A 15,448-nucleotide genomic window follows, 5' to 3' on the forward strand; every position below is an offset into this window, starting at 1 on the left:
CTAAGAAGAATTTTGTAAGAACCCCAAATAGACATTTCGTTAGCTTATAAGCCAAGCGGACATGAAGAAAGAGAGGAAGGAAAGACAAGAAGACAAGAAACATGCTCATGTCAAATTAGACTAAAATTAGAAAATAATGTCTCAATGTAAAGTAAAATAAACCTTCTAATTTTATTTGAAGAAGCAGACAACTAGAGATAACTCCCCCCTCTAGACTGTAGTACCTAAGACTCAGCCCTACTACATTCTGGAAATATAACTGCAATATTTTCTGAGGGAGTAAATTTTGAAAGTTGTATATGGGAAAACAATGCATGGGAATGTTCTTACCCAGTTTAGAGCTTTCCACATGATGTATTATAGTACAAAGAATGAATTTCAGGGAAGGCAGGTAGGAGGAGGTCCAGAGGCATTTTCTGAACTCCCCCAGAAAAGATAGAGGTCAAGGAGATTTCTAACTCAGCAACAGATCTGTGCTCCTAAAACTGTCCAACCCCCTGGGAGCTGGGCAATTACCAGCATGCCCATGGGATAGAGCAGTTGGAGAAGGTATTTACTAATTGTTTATTTCTTTTATTCATTGAGCACCTACTCTGGGAAAAGTTCAAAATGCCAGTTTAGGTGGCAGGCAGACATGATCACCATAAAGATACAGAAATTGTCAATGTTCTCAGGAATCTTAAATCAAGATAAGAAGATTACCCATGTACACAAATATAACATAAGAGAGCAAATAGTAAGTGTCATTTGAGTAGCTCACTCAAAGATATACTGAATTCTGATTTTCCAAGTCCTAGCCCCATCTCTTATTTGAGATGACAATTTTCTCCCAGATCCTAACCTCATTTTGGCTTCTAGCTGCTTCTCCATTTGAAAGATTCAGCTTGATGTCTTTTTCACCTGGAGTACACACTTATTCCAATCATTATGAACTGGCATTATTTCCATTACGAACCTACCCTAGAGCACTTCCCATTTCCCAGGAGAACCTGTTCTGGGGCATTTAAAATTTACAATGCCTTCTATAACTCAGACGGAACTGCAGCACATGGTGACACATCTTATGAAGACACTCTGAACATAGATCCTGCTTGGGTATTTTTCAGCAACACATTTTACACAAGTGAAAGAGTGGCTTCCTTGTATAAGTACAAGACAGTAGCTCGAGTCAGATAATCCTGTCCCATGGGGAAATGTACGCTGGATTCACTGAGTTTTCGTGAATAGCAGGCAAAAGTGGATATATCAAACCCTGTTAACTTATGCCCTCTCCTGAATGGGTAAAGACACTAACTCAGGGAAAGATTTGTATCCAGTGGAAGATGATGATTAAAGCAAAGAAGATCCTCTTTCCATCACATTCAACTTTACCTGCTGCCTCAGAGTAGCATTTAGATATGAGTGGAGATGAACTCCATCTATTCTATTTTTAGAATTTCTATTATAAACCTTAGGGATGGTACTTTCAAAATCAGTACTATATCTAATATCCCTAAATATAATGAAACAGCTTTAGGATGGATTTCTAGTGGAGTGGTTCTAAACGGAGGGAGGACAAGGACCATTGCTCTCCCTAAGGATATCCAGCAATGACTATAGACATTTTTTAGTTGCCACACTAGGGAGAGGGGTGCTACTGGTATCTAGTAAATAATGGTGATGATACCAAGCATCCTGTGAAAGAACAGCCCTTCACAATATAGAATTATCTGGCTTAAACTGTCAATAGAGCTGAGTTAAGGAGTGTCTATTCAGTGAAAAAGCCTTGAATTAAGAGGCACAAGATCTGAGTTCTTAGCCAGATTACAAGCTTTTTGCAATTCAGTTTTTTTCATATTTAACATTTGAGCAATAAAATCTGTTCTACTCACCCTTTCCTAATTGTTTAGAAGTATCAAATAAAATACATATGTAGTACAAGGGCAAGGTGATTTTTTATCCAGTTTCACAATGTCTTCAACATCAACATTCCCAGACCACAGTTCATACAGTTACAAATTTAATCTGCAAATATTTATGTAGGGTTCATGGAACAAATTGGACAGTTTTAATCTTATTCAAGAAACCTAAATGCCCACAGAAAGTCAAATGAGCTTCCAGCCCTCCACAGAGCAACTGAAGAAGAAAACACTCATCACGGAAGGTTAACATTCAGCTTTCCCCTATCAATGATCTACAGACATAGAATCAACATTGGTTCAGAAAACACTTACCCCATGGATTTTCCTTTCATGATGGCAAGATCCGTAAGTTCTTGAGACACATTCAGGACAGCACTGGTTGGCGGCTACCTGAAGCACTTCTCCCTGAACATTTAGAAGATAGTTCAGTGTAAAATACCAGCAGCAGTAGCAGCAGCAGCCAGAGGCTAATAATGGTTTGTGGACCCGAGGTCATCTTAGATGCACTCAATCTCCTAATTTCCATGGGTGACAACAATAGAGAGGCTAAAATGAATAAACTAACAAAAAGGATTCTGTCAAGATGAGCTTCTCTCAAAAATAAAATAAATCTCTTTATCAAAGTAAGTTCCCTTAAAACAATCTACATCTTTCACATATAAGGAAAGGAGGAATCTTATTTACTAGAAATATTCCATCCAAGTTTCAAATGAGAAAAGTGGTCAAGCTGAGAGAACAACTGTATTTCCCTAAAGTTGCACCATTTCCCCGTTTGGAAGAGCAAGAGGGCTAGGGTGGGGTGTCCAAAGAGCTGGCAGGTCCCCCAGCTGTCCTAGAGGGACCTGATGCAGCTAGCAGGTGGGGGCTGAAGTCTGATGGTTAACTTTTTGCTGGGAAGCAGAGTAGCAAGGCACATGGAGCAGGGTGTAAAAGGGCAAAGTTGAGAGAGGAAACTGCATTGTTGTGGAGGTATCATGTATACTTTGATGAGCAGGATAGAATTCCTGAGCTCCAATAAAGATCTGCCTTGTTTTTCACAGCTTTTTTGTAATTGCAGTTGTATTTGCCTTCAGCGTGATATCATCAAGAGAATGAGACACCACCTGATAAACCAGGAATTATTAGATAACTAACCATCCATTTGCCAACTGCAAAGAATCTGTTTATCTCAGAGTTAATAAAAAATATGGAGCAAAGAACCTAACTTTGGGATGCAGTGACTCTCTTATTATATTCTATTAGGCATTGAATCATATTCTGCACATAAACATGTTCAGGTCCCAAACCCTCATACTGTAGGTATGAATTCATTTGTGAATAGGGCCATTGAATTAGGTACTATTTAAGGTGTGCCCAAACTGAGGGTTCGATCTTAATCCAATATGGCTGAAGTCATTATAAGCAAAGGAAACTGGAATGGAAGAGAAAGCCACAGAGAGGAGCTGGAAGTAGGAAGTCAGCAGGAACCCGGAAGAGAAAGGAGAGAACATTGCTATGTAACAGGAAAGCTAAGGAACCCCTAGGATTGCCAGTCTGCCAGAATGCTACCTATACTGGAGGAAACAAGCCTTGTTGCTTCTGAGACCATGAGCCAATAAATTCCTGTTGCTAAGCCAACTCATTGTGTGGTATCGTCATAGCAGCCTGGATAACTAAGACAGACTCTTTTTTCATCATGTTCCTTCATTATATATCTTAGGATTTCCTCAAGTCCAGAGGTGTGGCAGAGTAGGTAACGAGTGATTTTGGCCAAAAATACTAGGAAATCATTAGCCAGGAAATCATAACATCCTCAGGGCAAAATCTACAGAGAAATCATCCAATAGAGTGGAAAAGTACACACACACACACACACACACGTACAAATACATACATGTTAAATCTATTAAATGACTTATAAGTATACAGTATATTTATGATATATAATAACATATACTATTATTACTGGCTGCTTCCATTTCTTTAAAAAGTTGTACTTACAAGAGAATTCTACTTTTATATAACTATATACACAGAATGGGTGAGAAATGAGACTAAAATTTTACAATTATTAATCCACTAAACAGATAAATCAATAATAGTGAGAACCAAATTCTTCATGATAAAAGGATCAAACTTAGATGATATCAGATTTTATCATATTGCATACATTAAACAACCTTAATGCTTTTGTAAAGAGGATGGACTAATATTTCCATGGAAGTCTCAAAAAAGTGCCCTCTGAATCCCCAGAGGAAACTACATTTTTATAATTTACTCTAAGACAGTAAATGTAAAAACAACTATAGTAGTCTAATTTCCACTAAGAAATTCATATAGATAGAGAATGAGATAATTCAAGTGTTGTCTATATTTCAACATGGAAGCAGGGAGGGAAAAAGGTCGGTAGAATGGAAGATTTCAAGAGACATTTTATGCCTCAAAATTAGTTTTCTTTACTTTATATAAAACTAACTTTTAGATATGGCCCTCAAAACTTCTTTCATAAAAATAGTGTGCATTATTTCATAAAATGATGTTCTTGGGTCTATTGACCTTGAGATGTAACAGAGAAAAGCTGATTTTGAGTTAAAAGAGAAGCAAAGAACTTTGTATGTTGGTGCTAGAAGGGCAAGAGGCAGGGAGTTCTTGCCAACTGGCTTGGTGCACTGTGAGCTACAAGGAACACACAGACCTACTGCATCTCTAGGTTTTACATTGAGAGCACTGGGAAGTGGCTGCATGGGCAAGAAGATTACCAAGGGACCCAGAGCCAAGAGAACCAAATAACAATAATAAGGACGATAATTATAGTTAACACTTATTGGGTGCTTATTATAGCCAGGTACTTGTCTAAGCACTAGACATATAAAATTTAATTCTCACAACTTTATCAGGTAAATATTATTTATTATTATTATTATCTGCATTGAGGTTTGCAGTCAAAGCCACACCATGCAATATAGTGTTCTTTTGCATAGCAACCACCTCTGTGCATATATATTCTCTAGAAATAAACCTGAAGTTAAGATTGGTTCTCACAGGACTGGGTTAAATATTCAGGATACTAAATGCCTCTCTTCTCTTTCTCTTAATTTTTCTCTGCCTCTGTCTGCCTCTATCTAGCTATCTAGCTATCATCTATCTATCTAGTCTATACTAATGTAAGATACTGATGAATTATGAATTATGAATTATTATGCATGGTTATCGGATAGAGATAGATGGTAGGTGGATAAGCTTGTGTTAGGGGTTGAATCATGCCTCCCTACAGAAGACATGCTCAAGTCCTAACTCCTACTTGTGGGTATGTGAACCCATTTATAATTAAACTGTTGAAGATGTTTTAAAGTGTGGCAAAACTGAATGCAAGCAAGCCTTAATCCAATATGACAGAAGTTCTTGCAAGCAAAGGAAATTAGTCTTGTGAGGAGAAATCAGAGGAGGTGGAAGAGACAGATCACCATGCGACAGAGGATTGCCAGAAAGCCATCCCTAAAATGCTACAGACTTTGGAGAATGCGTGGTGTTGCCAATGCCTTGATTTTGTATCCAAGTCTCCAAAACTATGAGCAATAAATTCCTGTTGCTTAGGCCAATGCGCGTGTAGTACTTCTCATAGTAGCCCTGATAATTTAAGACTGTTAGATAAATAGATGAGAGACAGACTCCATTAAGATGATAGATAGATAGACACATAGATAAATAGGTAGGTCCATAGGTAGATACAGATAAAGCATGCATGTAAATATCTGTCAGAATCATCATTGACATCACTTTCAGTGACACTAGACATTTTCAGTCAATCCCATGATCAAACTGTAAACTCTAAAATGATTTCAAAAGGTTAAAAAATGATAGAAAAGCAAGTTATAATTAACAATAAAAAATTTCATTTACAGTGCAATGGTGATTCATTAACATTTTGCCAGGAACAGATGTACATGTATCACAGAACATTTGAATAACAACACATGCTCCTGAGAAATACACAGAGATCTAAAAAGGCAATAAAGTGGTATAGAGATACAGCAGGTCATGAGACAGGACTTAAGGTCCTTGTCATGGCTGTGCAACTTAACTCACTCTGTTTCTCTAACCAAGTGCCTATACCATTAAAGGGCTGTTTCTTTGTTTATAAAGTGAGGAAATTTGACTAAATGAATTCTAAACATTCTATTTCTGCCCTCCTATGATCCTATTTCATTATTTAAAATGAATAAACCAGATGCTCTGGTACACTCACCTGATCTTACGATTGGATCATCTACACTAACCTTCTCATTTTACAGATGAGGAACCTCCTTTCTTAAAGTTCATGCTCCCTGCTTATTGCCATCATTCACCAATTTGCTGATCATTTCCTCACTTCATTAAAGACTTGTCACTTGGGTCTTAGTTACTTTTCTACCCTTTACTTAGACATCATTCAGGATGACTTCAATATCCATGAAAGTGAACAGTCCAACATTCTATCCTCACATTTTCCTGTACACCTCAATTCAGTCTATCCTCATCTCCCCTTCACTTCAGGTGCCCATGGTTAGAGCTTACCTTGGGACCTGTCCAGACACCAAACTACCCCACATCAGAAACCTTCAACTATCTGAACTTCAGCATCCTACACATTTACTCTGTATCACCCTTGCCCCCACTAAACATCTCCTTTAGAGATATCATTGGGCACTTCTTTTCACTGCAGTCATTCAGCTCCCAGCTGGCCTTATTTTCCTATTCATATTAGCCCCAAAACCCACAACTTTTTTGCATCTTTATTCTTTTTCTTTTTTTTTTTTCCATTAACATGGCAAAATTCCAATCTTGGATCTATCCCACAATTTGCATCATCTTCTTTTATACCCAGGTGATAAGCATTGCTGAGAAAAGTTATTCCACCATGTAGCTTGGTACTCCTACAGGTTCACCATCTCCTGCCTCCATGGGCCCTTAGCATCATGTACAAATGCTTGATCAGCGCATCTCTCCCTCAGTGCTAGCTCCAAACATTCATTACACTCTTCTAGCCCCCTACGCTCCTTCAGCTCTTAAGTGAACTATGAAGTCAAGACAAAGTAAGGCCATTAGATATGAACTCCTCAATATCCTACCACTTTTCTTACCCAGAAATTTAACTAACTCTGTATCAGTCATTTTAGTTTCCTGGCTGCTAACGCAAATACTATGCGATGGGTTGGTTTAAACAATGGGAATTTATTGGCTCCTGGTTTTAAGGATAAGAGAATTCCAAAATTGTCCCCACATCAAGGCTATGCTTTCTCCTAGAAGACTATGGCATCTGGGGCTGGCTGACAGCGATCCCTGGTCCTTGGTCTTTCTGTCACATGGAAATGTCCCCTGACTTCTCCTTTCTCTCCCTAGACAAATTAGATGAGATGGACAAATTCCAAAACATATAAACAACCTATACCGACTGTAGAAGAAATTGAAGCTCTCAACACAACAATTACAATTAAAGAGATGGAATCTGTCATCAAAAACCAAAGAAAAGCTCAAGAACAGATGGCTTCATAGATGAATTTTACCAAATATTCCAAGAAGAAGTAGTATCAATCCTGCTCAAACTCTTCCAAATATTGAACAGAAGGGAAAACTACTGAACTCCTTCAATGAGGCCAAATAACCTTAATATCAAAGCTAAATAAAGACACTACAAGAAAATGAAATTGTAGACCAATTTGCCTTATAAATACAGATGCAAAAATCCTCAATGAAGTACTTATGAATTGACTCCAACAGCACATTGAAAGGATTATATACAACAATCAAGCAGGTTTTATCCCAGATATGCAAAGTGGTTCAACCCAAGAAAATCAATTGATGTAATTTACCACATTAACACAATGAGGAGGGAAAATACCACATGATTGTCCCAATTGATGTAAAAAAGGTATCTGACAAAATTCAACATCCTTTCTTGATAAAAGCACATTAAAAATATGGGGATAGAAAGAAACCACCTCAATATGATAAAGGGGACATATAAAAAAAACCACAACTAACATCATACTCAATGGTGAAAGATTGAAATATTTCCCTCTAAGTTCTGGAATAAGACAAGGATGTCCACTGTCACTACTATTATTCAACATTGTATTGGAAGTTCTAGCCAGCGCAGTAATATAAGAAAAAAATCAAAAAGTACCCAAGTGGGAAAGGAAGAAGTAAAACTTTCACTATTTGCAGATTACACGATCCTATATACATGGAAAGTCCAAAAACAACTACAACAAAGCTCACTAAAGCTAAAAAAGAATTCAGCAAAATGGTATGCAAAAATCAGTGGTCTTTCTATATACTAATAATGAGCTATCAGAGGAGGAAATCAAGAAAAATTCCATTTTCAATAGCAATCAAAAGAATCGTATATCTAGGAATAAAATTAACCAAGGATATTAAAGACTCACTCATACACAGAAAACTACAAGACTTTACTAAAAGAAATCAAAGAAGATCTAAATAATGGGAAATACATTCTATGCTCACAGGTTGGAAGACTAAATATTATTAAGATGTCAATTCTAACCAAAATAATTGACAGATTCAATGCAATCCCAATCAAAATTTCAACAGCCTTCTTTGCAGAAATGTAAAAACCAATCTTTAAATTATTCAGAAGGTAAGAGGCTCTGAATAACCAAAATCATCCTGAAAAAGAACCAAGTTGGAGGACTCACACTTCCTGATGTTAAAGCTTATTACAAAGCTACAGTTGTCAAATCAGCACAGTAGTAGCACAAGGATAAACATATAGACAAATGGAATTAAATTGATGGTTCATAATTAGACCCTCACATCTATGGCCAACTGATTTTTGACAAGGCTACCAAGTCTACTCAATTGGGAAAGAATAATCTCTTCAACAAATGGTGCTGGTAGAACTGGATATCCATATGTCAAAGAATGACTGGGGAACCCCATCTCATTATATAAAATTTAACTAAAAATGTATCAAAGACCTAAATATAAGAACCAGGACTATAAAACTACTAAAAGAAAATTTACAGAATCCTCTCCAGGATCCTGCATTAGGAAATGGTTTCTTAGAATTTACACCCAAAGCACAATCACCAAAATTAAAAATAAACAAATGGAACTGAATCAAAATTAAAATCTTTTATGCATCAAAGGACCTATCATGAAAATGAAAAGATACCTACACTATGCGAGAAAATAATTGGAAACCACATATCCAATAAGGATTTAACATCCAGCATATATAAAGAAATCCAACAACTCAACAATAAAAAGACAAACAACCCAATTAAAAATAGATGAAAGATTTAAATAGACATGTCTTGAAAAGGAATTGTAAGTGGCTAGAAAGCACATGAAAAGATGCTCAACAGCACTAGTTATTATGGAAATGCAAATCCTAACTACTTTGAGATATCATTTCACAACTACTAGAATAGCTACTATTTAATAAAACAGAAAATTACAAAGTGTTGGAGAGGATGTGGAGAAATAAGAACACTCATTCATTGCTGGTGAGAATGTAAGATGATGAAACTGCTGTGCAAAAGAGTTTGGCAGTTCCTTAGACCTGCTGGCAATCTCACTAATGGGGATATATCCAAAAGAATTGAAAGCAGGGATTTGAACAGATATTTGCACACCTATGTTCATAGTGGCATTATTCATAGTTGTCCAAAGTTGGAAACAACACGTGTCCATGAACATTTGGATAAACACAATGTGGCATGACATACAATGAAATATCATTTCTCATTAAAAAGGAATGAAGAGCGTCCTCAGGGAGTTCAGTGGTAGAATGCTTGCCTGTCATGTCAGACATCTAGGTTTGATTCCTGACCCATGCACTCAAGAACGAAAAAAAGGAATGAAGTTCTGGTTCATGCAACAACATGGATGAACCCTGAAGACATTATGTTGAATGAAATAAGCCAGACACAAAAGGACAAATATTGTATGATCACACTCATATGAAATAATGAGGGTAGGCAACTCATAAGTAGTTAGAATCTAGAATATAGGTTACCAGGTGTTGGGGTGGGGGTAAGGAATGGGGAGTTAATGCTCAATTTGTACAAAATTTCTATTTGAGTTGATTGTAAAGTTTTGGAAATGGAGGGTGATAATGTTATCACAACACTGTGCGTGTAATTAACAGCACTAAATTATATGTGTGAATGTGGTTAAAAGGGGAAATTTTAGGTTGTATCTATGTTGCTAAAATCAAAATTAAAAGTTAAAACATAGGACTGTACAATATAGTGAACCCTATTGTAAATGATGGACTATAGTTAATAGTACATTAATTACAATGTTCTTTCATGAATTATGACAAATATACCACACAAATACAAGGTGTTAATAATAGGGTGATATATGAGAAAAATACACCCTAACGTATTTTTGTAGTATTTTTTAGTGAATGGTACAATTACAGTATTCTTTTATCAACTGTTACAAAGGTGTCACACTAAGTGTTAATAGTGGGGGACGGGGTATAGGGGAACACTGTATTTTTTACACGAGTTTTCTGTAAACCTACAGCTTTTCTAATTAAAAAAATTTTTTAAAGATGTATAGCATCATTAATAAATAATTAGCTATAGATTGAAATAGTAGATTAAATAAATATATATTCATCATGTTGGAAAATGATTTTACTTTATAATATAAATAATCACTAACACCACAGAATGATGGTTAAAAGTGTGAAATGGAACAACTATTTTGAAGGACTATTTGGTTATGCTATCAAAAACTGAGAAATTCCTTCTTGGAATTTAATCTAATAAATAATCAAAGATAAGAGCAAATATTCAGCTTTAGTAATCCCAATAGCATATATATATTGAAACAAAGTAATATCCAAATTAAAATATATTAAATGTTATAGCACAAACAATCAATATAATATTATGTGAGAATTCAAATCTTCCTGGGAAGGAATAATCAATCATATGGAAATTATGTGAACAATGCAAGTTACAAAACTATGCTCATTATTATATAGAGAAACAGTTATGCAAATAAATGGAATTTATGGTTGAAGAAATAGGTATCTGTCCCTGTCTACATATATCAATATTTTGATTTACAGAATTTCCTGTTAAATAAATGTATAACAAAATGTTTACATTGAAAAAAATAAAACAAAATTCCAAGCTCCATAGTATAGCATACAAGGTTTCCATAACCTTGAACTTAGCAACTCTCTAGTCTCATCTCTCATTCATTCATACACTAAGTCAGTCAGTCCGACAGAAAATATTTATTGAGTGTCTACCATGTGTCTGGAGCTATTCTAGGTGCTGAGGATATACCGTGAATAAAAGAGACAGCAAACAAGAAAGATCAGTAAAACATATAGCACGTTAGATAATGGTTAGTGCCAAGAAGAAAACTAAAGCACAGGGAAAGGAAATATGTGGTAGAGGTTAGAAATATGCAATTCTAAATAGAGTGACATTTGAGCAAGACTTAAAAGAGGTAAAGGAAAAGAGGAAGAGCAACTTCAGACAAAGAGTAAGAGGAGAGAAGTCACAATTTGTACTGTACTGTGTTGTGAAGGAAGAGCTAAGAAATTTGCTAATTTACTGGATGTGGGAAGTGGAAGAACATGGAAAAACCGAGGATTAAGATTTTTGGCGCAAACAACTGGGAGAAAGGAGCTGCCATTTACCAAGATAAGAGAAAATGGGGAGAATTATGAATTAGGAAGGGACGAAATCCCACGCTTGGTATAGAACAGGGATTGGAAACCTTTTTTGTAAAGGCAGAGACAGTAAATATTTTCACCTTTGCAGGCCATATACGCTCTGTGTCACTACTTACTCAACTCTTGTATTGCGAAAGCAGCCAAAGATAATTCATAAATGAAAGAGCATGCCTGTGTTCCAGTCAAACTTTATTTATGGACACTGAAATTTGATTTCATATCATTGTCACATCATGAAACACCGTTCTTTAAATTTTGTAACCACTTCAAAATGTAAAACCCATTCTTAGCTGATGGTCATACAAGAACAAATGGCGGGCCAGACTGGTCCACAGGGCTTAGTCTGCCGACCCCTGGTACAGAGCATGTTTAGTTTTCAGCAGTACAATCTGTGCTTTCCAACATTTAATTCAGGACTTCTTCCACAATACCACAATTACTCTTGTGAATTAGGGGAAATCATATGTTCACAGTCCTTACACTGCCACCTCACATTCTGGCAGGCCAAACAATGACCTTCTAGGATTATTTAATTCATAATACATAAAGGTCTCATATTATAGAACAAAATATTATCAAATTTGCCAGCATTTGGTGTATACCCCACTTCTCAGAAAAATACCAATGAAGAAATTGAGGCATATGCTTCAAAGGTATGTGGAACCGCCAATGTTAGGAACAAAGAAAAACTTATTAGCATTAGATGGTAAAAGAGCTCAAGATTAATTATGGACAGAGGAAAGTCTGAAAGCTAGAAAAATTAATTATGCCCATGAAACTGACAAAATGCTTTTTCAGGAATATAACTGGTCTTCTCCAGAGCATTTCAAATGTTCAAATTAAAAGCTTAAGTTTTGTTTTTCAATAGACTCACTTTAAAAAGAAAAGCACCTGGAAAAACTGTTTTAACAGTGTAGATGCGTACTTAGAACAAACTAGAATATTTTAACAGAGGGGAAAGGAGTAAATATTACCTGTAGACTTGGTAAAATATAAGGAGATTTCTTGAGTCAAAGCCTCTCCTCTTATCTTGGGGAGCCCGATATAGCACAATAATATACTATCAGCAGAAAGCAGACCAAGCGATGTTTTAGAAAATCAGCTTCACAGTGTCAATCCTAACTTTTAATCCATTCAACACATAAAGGCCATGGTTGGTATCAGTAGTTTTGGTATCTTTCTGACCTGGGGTAATATCTCTGGGCAGTAGTTTATTACCTGCCTAACTGTGGTAAGTTGCTAAAAAAATCTACAGGCTTCTCTTTCCTCATCTATAAAGTGGGGATAAAGATAACTACCCTATACAAATTAAATGGGATAACATTTGTAAAACCTTTACCATGGCCTGGTTCTTAGTCAATAGGGATTAAGATATTCTTAGGTATGATGCATTAAGAGTCTCTTTGACATGTCATAAAGCTTCCAATTAAGAATTGGAATAAATACCAAAAACAGAGGACTGAAAAGACATAAAACCCCTACCCTGTCACGGACTTTGCCAACATATTTAGGATACTGTACCTTCTCAAAGGCACACTGAGGGTTTCTGCAAACATCAGGTTTGCAGATAACAATATCACCATGGCAACGGCAGTTCTGGCATGAATCGGGTTTCCAAATTGTGGCGTCCTGCAAAGAAGCATAAACTCTGAGTTAAAAACTGATCAGTCGACGTGTGGACACACAAAAGCAGCACCATCTACAGCTCCACAGACTGAACAATTAAAAGGCAAAGGAAAGTCACAGGCACACACAGTACCTGCAAGGCACTGATTAAACCCCGAGGGGCAATAAAAGCCTTATAATCCATCTCACAACAGTCAACCCATGTAGCCAAAGACAAGGGCACGCAGCAGAAAACTGTCGATACTCAGAGTAAAAACCATCGATTGGCCTGAAACCTCAAGAGGACAAGCTGCTCCCTGACTTGAAGTTTCTCTTTGCTGTTAACTAGCAGAAACCACTGGAACATGTTTAAAGGAAAATGACACTTTGACTAGCATTAATGAGCATCCTAAAGGCAGTATTTACAACTAGATACTTTCATTATAAGAGCCTCAGCCTTCACTTTCCAGCTCCTTGCTATCACATACTCTTACACTCATCAGAAACAGAGGATTTAGTAGGTAGTTGAATTTTCTAAGGTAGATCAACCAACATATATGAAATACATGGCTATTATGTGCTTGACTGTGTACTAAATGTAATGGGGTACAAATGAAGCATAATTATGGGCACCATCCATAATGATCTCACAAGTTATATTGCATCATGAACATGAGGTTATTAAATAAACATAAATTGATGACACTGTTATTTATCAACTAGTGGGAAAGGAAATAACATGGATGAACAGAAAAGTGAATCTGGACTCAGTACAGAAAAGGTCTTAGAAATTTCTCCCCTTTTTCTCACCATCCATGATGTTGCACTCTGCCCATTTATGAAGAAACTTCGAGTTCAATCATCACATAGATCCCACAGAGACCTGCATTTGCCCTTTAAAAGGCTTCTCTGATGATTGCAAATTGACAAAGATGCCATACATGGTATTGAAACGGGGAAATCCAAATTCCTATATGATATGGTTGAAACAGTCCTACTGTTTGGCTGAGTTTTGGATACTACGTTTCTTTGAAGAGTCTGCCCATTTTATTCTCTGATTTAAAAGCATTCAGTGGCTCATTATTGCCTATTATAGAATATGTGAATTATAGACTCTGTAATCTGGCCCCAGCCTATCTCTCTGGCGTTGGCAAATCTCACAGGTCCTATTCTTCCCTCCTTCCCCAACTGAGACTTTCATCCCATCCCTGCCACTTAGTCAAGTTGTTGGACAGCCCCAGCCTCCCCTTACCTAGTCTCACACACCTCATCCTCTTCCTGAGAGCCCTCCTCTTCCCTATCGTCCCCAGAGATAGTTTGCAAACCAACCTTCTGGCTTCAAGCCTTAAACTCAACGAGGAATAATTTCCTAACCCTTAACCCTGCACACACTAAATCTTTATTACACTCATTTTCATGCCTGCCAGCCTTGGCAGACCAGACTGTAAGCTCTTTAAGCACAGACCCCTTGGCCTGGCATGCTGTAGGCCCTCAATAAACCGAGAGTGAGCAGGCCATAAGTCACTTACTGCTAGTTTTTTCCTCCTTTCTAAACTTTCTCATCTCATTTTTTCCAACTCAACTCAAATCGAATTGCTACTAAAGTTGTTTGGGGAGGAGTAGGAAAAGTTTCTAAGCTCCCAATAGTCATCAGAGGGCAATTAACAGAACACCAGCATTTAACATGAGCTGGGACGAACTAGAAAATTAATTGGAAGCAGACATTTTCACACAAATAGGAGCAACCAATGAGGATGTTGTGTACAAAGATGCACACAACATTCCCAAGTAAAAATGAGCTCAGCCTTCGGGGTTAAAAAATGCTAAATCCATAACCTCTTAGGAATTGTGCTTAAAACCCAAGGACCTGTCCAAAGTCATTTAACAAATATAAATTACACCTAAGGTGAAATTACATTTCCAGGGTTTGATTCACAAAATTCTAAATCCAAGTGAATGAGTACCAGACCCTGGATTGGAATGCCTCTCGATTTGTTCCTCTTTATCATTTTAGCACATTCTTGTCAAATTGACATAGCCTTGCCAACTGCAGTCTACTCCTAACCAAAAGAGCGATGACAAGAAGATGAAAAAAAATTTCACTCCCAAGCACTATGCAATATATATTTCCTGCTGATTTCCAGAAAACAATGATCAGTTTCAGTATATAGATTAAATGAAAAGGACAAAATACAAAGACAGGGGGCTACCATTTATTGATCATTTATCTTACATTGACTAGTTTGGACATGTT

At 36.7% G+C, this 15,448-nt stretch overlaps 1 protein-coding gene across 2 annotated transcripts in view; it reads right to left on the minus strand.

Annotated features, from left to right (window-relative positions):
* FRAS1 (Fraser extracellular matrix complex subunit 1) overlaps positions 1 to 15,448 on the minus strand; it is a 500,829-nt gene that overhangs the window by 287,141 nt on the left and 198,240 nt on the right. For both annotated transcript variants that reach the window (XM_077143064.1, XM_077143062.1), the window contains exons 3-4: positions 13,111 to 13,218; positions 2,214 to 2,306 (exon numbers count right to left, since the gene is read on the minus strand). In XM_077143064.1, coding sequence (XP_076999179.1) covers positions 2,214 to 2,306; positions 13,111 to 13,218 — 201 coding nt within the window. The remainder of the gene's footprint in view (positions 1 to 2,213; positions 2,307 to 13,110; positions 13,219 to 15,448) is intronic.

Source organism: Tamandua tetradactyla, chromosome 24 (assembly GCF_023851605.1).
Source record: "Tamandua tetradactyla isolate mTamTet1 chromosome 24, mTamTet1.pri, whole genome shotgun sequence".
Taxonomy (NCBI): Eukaryota; Metazoa; Chordata; class Mammalia; order Pilosa; family Myrmecophagidae; genus Tamandua; species Tamandua tetradactyla.